Here is a 9,225-nt window from a genome sequence, read left to right as displayed (position 1 = left end):
ATGACCATAGGCTCAATTGAAGGACTCAGGATTAGTACATGCAGAGGTGGGATCCAGCAGGTTCTCACCAATTCCCGAGAGTGGGTTACTAATTATTTGTGTGTGCCGAGAGGGGGTTACTAATTGGGTCCGCTTTTCCGTTAGAAATTCTATCAGGTCCAAAAATCATAAAGTCCTGTTGTTTCCTATGTGGCTGGTTAGCGAAGGTAGAAAACGGGATCATTCTCCCTGTTGGGCTGTTTCAAAAACATGTTTTAGAAATATGGTAAAGTTCCTTGTTGAAGGAAAGTATCCTCCTTTTGATTTCTAGAAACAAAATTAAGTTTCTGAAAGTATTCAGTATTTGACAGACAGTCAATTAGAGGAGAAGTAGTTGTTTCTGGTTTTTTTAATAGTAAGAATTTTTTACAGTAACAGAGAAATTATTAATGCCCCGCCCCTGGAATGCCCGGCCACGCCCCCGTCGTGCCCCGCCCAGCCCCACTGGTGCTACGCCACTGTTTGAATCCCACCACTGTGGGAACCTGGTACTAAAATGTTTGGATCCAACCACTGAGTACATGATATTCTTTATTGAAGTACTACGACAGGTTCTTGGCCCATAGGAATCCATAGGCAGATCTAAAAACACATAGCAGTGATCCCAATCCAGACAGGGTTTCCGTTTCAGCCCTTGAGCCAAAGGAACACGGAACCCTTCCCTCTTCAAGCCAGAGAAGGAATGGAGAGGCAGACTTCCAGCTAATAAGCCACAGCCGTTATTTTAAAGAATAAAAAAGGTATTTTATTCACCAGCATAGGACTTGTCAGCACCAGGAGAGCTGCAACTCACCTGGCCCAAAACTGGAGCTTATAAGGGGTTTCAGCAAAGCACATCAAAGCAAAGCCGTATACATTTCAAAGGGGTTTTAGGGTTGCAACAAATTACCGCGCGTCAAGACAACTGTAGGAGTTCCCAAACGTTCAGGATGTTCCCAAACAATGTAAACTGTGGATGTAAAACTCTCTGCTTATCTGCATCCTGATGACTACATTCCTGCATTGATATCGGCATGTTTATGGTCCTTCCGTATTCAAGTGGTCAGGCCATTGTGTCCTACAGTGTAACCAAGAGGGGTCAGACATTTGGGTTGTTTACAGGAACGCAGGAGTATTCAGGAGCTGTTATCTTTCTCGCTGTCATGGGTAAATACGTTTGCTGGATGAAGGGGTTCCTCTGAATCTGCCGGATATATGCAGATGTAGTATCTAAAACTATTAGCAAAAGAATGTGACCTGTGTTCCACGTGACATCCCTGCTTCTGGGTGCATGGCGGTTGTATACCAAGTCTTCAATCTTATAATTCAGTTTCTAGCTCTGGGGTACTGCTCGCAAGAGCTCTCCCACTCTTCCCAAGCCAAATGGAACCGGTTGAAGCAGATAGTAGAACATAATCGGTTGTTTACATAATGGCAAGCCAAGTTCTCAGGGAAAAGCAGAGTTCCCAGAGAAAAACTGTGATCATTACAGCGAGGGAATGGAATGTGAGCTAAGAGGCCACAGGTCCCAATCCCGAAACGAGTCTGCCCTATTTATTCCCCCCCCCAAATTCTTTTGAAAAAATTGTAGGTAGGAACCGCCCCTGAGTGAACGGCCACATAGGAGGCACTTTATTTTCCTTTCACCTCATCCTCCACAGAGAGAGAGAAGCTACCCACCATTGCCTGGCCTTTCTAGGGAGGCCCCCTTTCTTAAAAAAATTAAATAAAATCTGCGGCTTGCAGCTGCGTAGCTACGCAGGCGTAGCCGGTCGTATTGTAGGACATCAGTACGGCTGCGGGGATTCATTTCTACCTCCCTACGCAGCTGCACGTGTGTTGCAGGACAGTTTTAAAAAATGAGAAGCAACTCCTTGAGAAGGCACAACAGCAACCTGGATTGTTTCTGTGGCCTCCAATCGCTGCCTGCATGGAACGCATGTGAATGGGAAAGCAGGAAAGCAGGTTCCTTCATCATGACTGCAGCCCATTATACATTTGCTGTGTGGAACGGGCCAGAAAGATACCCAAGGACAGTTCCCAGACTCCTGGAAGGAGCATCAGTGACAGACTCCAAGGACCCCACCCCCCCCAGCAGATGAGGAAAGCAGCCCATAGCAGGACCACTGAGACTTGGCAACCCTGCACTGAGCAGAGAGTCGGACTAGCTGGCCCACATGGACCTTTCCAACTCTATGATTCTAAGTCCCTTCACCCGAAAGATCTTTGCTTAAGCGGCACTTACACTGGAGGAAGTCTAGAAACTTCTTGCTTTCAGGAGTGGTAGGACACAGACCCCTGTGTGTGTGTGTGTGTGTGTGTGATTTCTCTGTTCCTCATTACATTCCCTACCTGACTGATTCTCTCCTTGCTGAATGGTGAGGGCAGTATAATTACCTGGGAATGCCTATCAAAGTTGCTGCATTGGTTATTGATTCTCTATTGCAGAGTTGTCTTACTTGGGGGGGGGGGTGCGTGCGTGCGTGCGTGCGTGCGTGCGTGCGTGCGTGATTTCTCTGTTCCCCATTACACTTTTAGACTTACTTTCCCCACCTGACAAATGCTCTCCTTTTTTACAACCTGATGAAAATAAATCCATGCTAACAAATCCATGACTTTTCAAGTTTGATTACACATTTACACATTTCAGTTGAATTGAATCCCCCGTTTCTTCTAAAAGGCACGGAAGGATGGCGCGGTTTTTAGGGGAAAGGGTGTCGTTCTTCAGCAAAGGAGAGAGCTTCTGTCGAGCTGGGCATGCTATATGATTTCGTTGGTGCATTGGCAGCTGGCTGGGCACCACTCCTTCATCTGGGGAAGGTTGCATCCGGAATTACGTTTCAAGTCAGGGCAGTTTCCAAACTTATTATTATGCGGGCAAGGATTGGCTGGAAAGGAAAGGCCAGACATTAATAAAAAACGGAACAACTTCCAGCGACCATCTCAAGCAAGCGCCCCGTTCTCCGAACCCGAAATATATGGGGCATCTGTATGAAACCTTTACAACTTTGAATAAGCTTCCAAATGAAGCGTCAAGTCTTGGCCTAGCCAGGTCTCCTGGTCAGGATATGGCATCTGTGTCTTTAGACTGTTATGCTAACTGCTAGCTGCCCTTCTCTGGCATTTTTCGCTTTCTGCTAAATCTCTGCTTTGCTTGCAGGCCAGCTTCAACGAATGAAGGTTCCTAAGCAGAGGGATAAGCCCGTCTTTGAATCTTGCAAAGTTTGGAGTAACGGCTAAGGGGGCTGGATCGCTTAGCAACAGGGGCCGTGGGAGGAGTGGAGCTGTCCATCCTTGGGGGATTGGGGGGCCAAACTTAGTCTTGTCAAAAGTTTTTCTCACCGTGTAACATACCTGAAGCCTGGCTGTCAATAAAGTATTGAAATAAATTATCAATTGAATGTGATTGTTATACGGATCAGGGACACGCCAAAGGGTCACTACATTTAATCCAGTTCTTTGCATCCTCATGGCACCTTTACCATACTGGATAACTACATGCTCCCAACGGAGGTCACTTAATGCAATTTGGTTCTTTTGCAGATGGGAACAGAATTCAATGACTGTATTGCAGCAAAATTATTTTCAGTGTTACAGGTGATTACAGATAACTGCACTTCACTATCACAGAAAATAACCGATACCGTTGCAATTTTATTTATTTATTTATTTATTTAATTTGATATACCGCCCCATCCCCAGAGGGGATGCAAGCCAGAGTGGGGTAGGGAATAAAATGCCCGACTAGGGTGAGAATCACATTCAAATTCCCACTCTGCCTTGGAAGCTCGCTGCGTGACTTTGGGCCTCTCAGCCTGTCCTACATTACAGGACCGTCGTGAGGATAAAACAAGGGAGAGGAACAATGTAAGCTGCTTCCTGGTCGCCGAGAAAGGCAGGATATAAAATAAATAAATAAATAAAGAAGCTTGAGCAAACCTGAAGAAAGGATATAGACCTGATATCCTCGAGGCCGGGGGGGGGGGGGGACGTTGAAGAAGAATTTGGATATCTACGTAAAAATAAACTTTTGAATATATTCCACCCAATAAAGCAAATTTCACTACAACAGACGCATTGTGAGATAGGTGTGTCTGCTCGAAGAGAACTGTGACTAGCCTAACCAGGCTTCGTGCTTTCCTGTAATTAAAATAGGTTGTTTTGCCATCGATCAGCAGCTGTTTATACTTACTGCAGAGGTTGTTGTCACACGCATTTGGGCAGTCTGCACAATGACTTCCCAATTTGTACGGCGTAGGGATTTTGCCCTGGACGTTTCCTCTGGAATGACAGATGCCAAGAATTGTGAAGTGTGTACAAACTGGGACGCAGGTGTGCTTACAAAAATGCCATAATCAATAGCTAATTTTCTTAGTTACAGAGAAGAAAATCCAGGTGCGGGAACAGAGGTGGGATCCAGCAGGTTCTCACAGGATCCCGAGAGTAGGTTACTAATTATTTGTGTGTGCCGAGAGGGGGTTACTAATGGGTGATTTTGCCACGTGATTTTTGCCTCAGTTACGCCCCTCCTCTCAGCAGTAGTGCGCAGAACTTGAAGCAGTCTAGCAGGAGGTGCACCGGTGTGCGTGGCAGCCTGCGCCTGCGTGCATTCGTTTCCCGCCCAAGGACCGGCACAGTGGCTGCGTCCTTGCCACAGCCCCACCCAGGAATGCCCCGCCCCCAGAATGCCTGGCCACGCCCCCATCATGCCCCGCCCAGCCCCATTGGCGCTACGCCACAGTTTGAATCCCACCACCATGGGAACCTGTTACTAACATTTTTGGATAAGCAGAGGGATAAGCCCGTCTTTGAATCTTGCAAAGTTTGGAGTAACGGCTAAGGGGGCTGGATCGCTTAGCAACAGGGGCCGTGGGAGGAGTGGAGCTGTACACCCTGGGGGGGGGAGTTGGGGGGGGGGCGCAAACTTAGTATTGTCAAAAGTTTCTCACCGTGTAACATACCTGAAGCCTGGCTGCCAATAAAGTATTGAGATAAATTAACAATTGAATGTGATTGTTATACGGATCAGGGACACGCCAAAGGGTCACTACATTTAATTCCGTTCTTTGCATCCTCATGGCACCTTTACAACACTGGATAGGTACATGCTCCAAATGGAGGTCACTTAATGCAATTTGGTCCTTTTGCAGATGGGAAAAGAACTTTATTACAGCAAAATTATTTTTAGTGTTACAGGTGATTACAGATAACGGCACTTCACTATCACAGAAAATAACCGATACCGTTGCAATAATAAATGCAAGCCGGAGTAGGGTAGGGAATAAAGTGACTGACTAGGCAGTGGTGGCGAACCTTTGGCACTCCAGATGTTATGAACTACACCAGTCCCTACAATTGGCCATGCTGGCAGGGGCTGATGGGAATTGTAGTCTATAACATCTGGAGTGCCAAAGGTTCGCCACCACGGGACTAGGGTGAGAATCAGATTCAAATCCACACTCTGCCTTGGAAGCTCGTGGCGTGACTTTGGGCCTCTCAGCCCGTCCTACGTTACAGGACCGTCGTGAGGATAAAACAAGGGAGAGGAACAATGTAAGCTGCTTCCTGGTCTCCGAGAAAGGCAGGATAGAAAATAAATAAATAAACAAGCTCGAGCAAACCTGAAGAAAGGATTTAGACCTGATATCCTCGGGGGGGGGGGGGGGGGGGCACACGTTGAAGAAGAATTTGGATATCTACGTAAAAATAAACTTTTGAATATATTCCACCCAATAAAGCAAATTTCACTGCAACAGACGCCTTGTGAGATAGGTGTGTCTGCTCGAAGAGAACTGTGACTAGCCTAACCAGGTTTCGTGCTTTCCTGTAATTAAAATAGGTTGTTTTGCTATTGATCAGCAGCTGTTCACACTTACTGCAGAGGTTGTTCTCACACGCATTTGGGCAGTCTGCACAAGGACTTCCCAATTTGTACGGCGTAGGGATTTTGCCCTGGACGTTTCCTCTGGAATGACAGATGCCAAGAATTGTGAAGTGTGTACAAACTGGGACGCAGGTGTGCTTACAATAATGCCATAATCAATAGCTAATTTTATTAGTTACAGAGAAGAAAATCCAGGGGCGGGAACAGAGGTGGGATCCAGCAGGTTCTCACAGGTTCCCAAGAGTAGGTTACTAATTATTTGTGTGTGCCGAGAGGGGGTTACTAATGGGTGATTTTGCCCCGTGATTTTTGCCTTAGTTACGCCCCTCCTCTCAGCAGTAGCGCGCAGAACTGGAAGCAGTCTAGCAGGAGGTGCACCGGCGTGAGTGGCAGCCTGCGCCTGTGTGCATTCGTTTCCCGCCCAAGGACTGGCACAGTGGCTGCGTCCTTGCCACAGTCCCACCCAGGAATGCTCCGCCCCCGGAATGCCTGGCCACGCCCCATTGGCGCTACGCCACAGTTTGAATCCCACCACCGTGGGAACCTGTTACTAACATTTTTGGATCCCATCACTGTGCGGGAAGCGTCTTAAAGAGGTCGCACAGCAAGTGAAAACGTTTGGAAAACGTTTTCAGAAAAAGAACTGCTAAAATCCAGCATGCGATGGAGCTTAGCACAAAAAAAACCCCCTGTGTATTCAATAAAGGTATAAAAGTAAAAACAAAACAAAACCCAAAAGGTGGCAAATAGCAAGAAGACCCCCCCCTCTGAACAACCCTGTCTTTTCTTCTGCTGTTCTCATGACTGCCCTGAAAATGAAAACACGATAACAAAAGGCTCGCTTGTTCCCCTCCCCAGTTAGTTGCCTCTGAAATGTTACCAATAAATGCTGAAATCCAGAATTGAATACGTACGCAGGACAGTAGTGGCAAACGTAGTAGTAAGTATATTCCCCCTGAGGACAGTAGGCGACTGCGCAACCAACTCGGGTGGACCGGTACCAAACCATCTGTGGGTGTAAAAGCATATAAGCAATCAATTATGGTAGGACTGAGCTTCTAATATTGTGCCTTTGACAAACGGCACCCATTACAATTCCAGCAAAGGAAGTGCTGAAGCAGAGAAAGAGCAGAGACTGCGAATCTCTATATCCTGAACTTTAATAATGAGGATGCATGCATACACGGTGTTCTGGTCAAGAGCGGCAGAGTCGGATTTGGTGAACCTGGTCTGAGTCTCCGCTCCTCTACATGAAGCCTGCTGGGTCAGTCCTTGGATCAGTCACAGAACTCTCTCAGCCTCATCTGCCTCACAAGGTGCTTGTTGTGTGTGTGTGTGTGTGTGTGTGTGTGTGTAGGGGCAGGCTATTGTAAGCCTCTTTGACAGACCCCTTACAGTTGAGGAAAAGTGGGCTATAAAAACCAGCCCCTCTTCTTTGTCATTTGTGCTTTGTGTAGACTGGGGACTGATCCTACCACTTTGCAAGAAATGTGATTTCCGCTGATTCCTTCTCCCGTGGTAGACCTCCAGCTCCCCCCTGCTGCTATAATTGGGAGGATCCTGTTCCACATGGGGGGCATTTTAGATTATAGCTGTCGTGCAGTGGTGGCAAACCTTTGGCACTCCAGATGTTATGGACTACAATTCCCATCAGCCCCTGCCAGCATGGCCAAATGGTTAAGAGCGGCCAAATGGCCATGCTGGCAGGGACTGATAGGAATTGTAGTCCATAACATCTGGAGTGCCAAAGGTTCGCCACCACGGCGCATGAAGGGGGGATACAAAGAGATCATGTCTCTTGGGCAGAAGACCTTTCATTTGTAGACTTTTTGGGTGGGATCTGGGACCGGGAGTGACTTCTCTTTCATTCCTGATGGAGATATTGATCCCCTGCTTTTCTCCCTAATGAGTAACCAGGGCGGCTTCCGGCTTCATTCTCCCCTCCCCCACCCTCACAACCAAGCGTGCAGTGTACTGAACTGAAGGCACCACATCACAAACACACCCGTAGTATCTGACAATTGGTTTTTGCAGGTCCGAAGAGCAACACATCCCCAAAGCAAACGAACGAACAGAAAGTGAAGGAATGCGTGAAGCTGGGGTGGTTTCTGGGCTGTATGGCCGTGTTCTAGCAGCATTCTCTCCTGACGTTTCGCCTGCATCTGTGGCTGGCATCTTTAGAGGATCGTAATATAAAGGCAATGTGTGTAACGTAGAAGCAGGGAACCAAAAATCGCGTCACACACTCAGACGGAGAGAAATATATACATTTTGTGTAATATAATACATTCAATATATAACAGTACAAAAACAACCTAGTAGTATAATTAAATCAACAGATATTAAATCCAAGTAACATCCAGGAAAATAAGGTATCAGTTTTTCTTCAACCAAAGAAAAGGGTCTTATTAGCGCCCAATATCAAGTAACATCCAAGAAAATAAGGTATCAGTTTTTCTTCAACCAAAGAAAAGGGTCTTATTAGCGCCCAATATGTTTCTCTCTGGAAACCATAAATTCAGTAAGTAATGCTTGAGTCTTTCTCATAAGTTCATAAGTAATGCTTAAATATCAAGTTCATAGGTAATGCTTAAATCTCAAACGCCTCACGCGTTTCAAAGCGTTTTCGTAGATGTCTTCCTCAGGAGAAGAACAATTTCACACATTCTCTTTCACACATTTCTTAAGTGCCTTTCTTAGAGGATCGTCTGAAGATGCCAGCCACAGATGCAGGCGAAACGTCAGGAGAGAATGCTGCTAGAACACGGCCGTGCAGCCCGGAAACCACACAGCACCCCAGTGATTCCGGCCGTGAACGCCTTTCAACAATACATGAGTGCGTGAAGCGTTCATGAAAAGGAATTAGACCATCAGTCCTGTTCAGACTGGCCGTGGCTCTCCAGGGTCTGAGGCCATAGGCGAAGCTATAAGCGGGCGGGGGTGGATGGGTGCTCTGTGCACCAGGTACGTGCCTGGGAGGTGGGAAATTGCCCCTCCCCTTCCCTCCCCGTGGCTCCCACAGCCCCCCCTCCCCCCCCACTTACCTTAGTTCAGCCTGAAAAAGTTCAGCCTGAAAAGCGGCCTCTTCTATTCAGGCTGAAAAGGGCCCTGGTGGGAACTACACTACTCAGGAGATCTTGTGAGCCCCACAGGGGGGAGGGGCATGGGGGGCAGAAAACACAGAGTCCGCCCCCGGGAGCAGTTTAGCCCAGCTATGCCTCTGTCTGCGGCAGAGATCTTTCCACTGTCACCTACTGCCTAGACCAGGGGTGGGCAATTATTTTTTCCAAGGGTGCCGCATAAGAAACAGAAAATATTGTGGA

The 9,225-nt window shown here is 47.2% G+C and overlaps 1 protein-coding gene across 1 annotated transcript; it reads right to left on the bottom strand.

The window, feature by feature from the left end:
• Positions 1 to 800: 800 nt before the first annotated feature.
• Positions 801 to 6,917, bottom strand: LOC125425476 (cysteine-rich venom protein-like). The gene is made up of 4 exons (XM_048483076.1): positions 6,817 to 6,917; positions 5,895 to 5,983; positions 4,211 to 4,339; positions 801 to 2,906 (listed from the first exon to the last, which is right to left on the bottom strand). Exons 1-4 carry the CDS (start codon positions 6,909 to 6,911, stop codon positions 2,779 to 2,781), a joined length of 441 nt encoding a protein of 146 aa, XP_048339033.1. The 5' UTR covers positions 6,912 to 6,917; the 3' UTR covers positions 801 to 2,778.
• Positions 6,918 to 9,225: the final 2,308 nt, after the last annotated feature.

The sequence above is a fragment of the Sphaerodactylus townsendi genome, unplaced genomic scaffold (assembly GCF_021028975.2).
Source record: "Sphaerodactylus townsendi isolate TG3544 unplaced genomic scaffold, MPM_Stown_v2.3 scaffold_557, whole genome shotgun sequence".
Taxonomy (NCBI): domain Eukaryota; kingdom Metazoa; phylum Chordata; class Lepidosauria; order Squamata; family Sphaerodactylidae; genus Sphaerodactylus; species Sphaerodactylus townsendi.
Note: the sequence above shows the minus strand (reverse complement) of the source record. Positions and strands in the feature narration are given on the sequence as shown.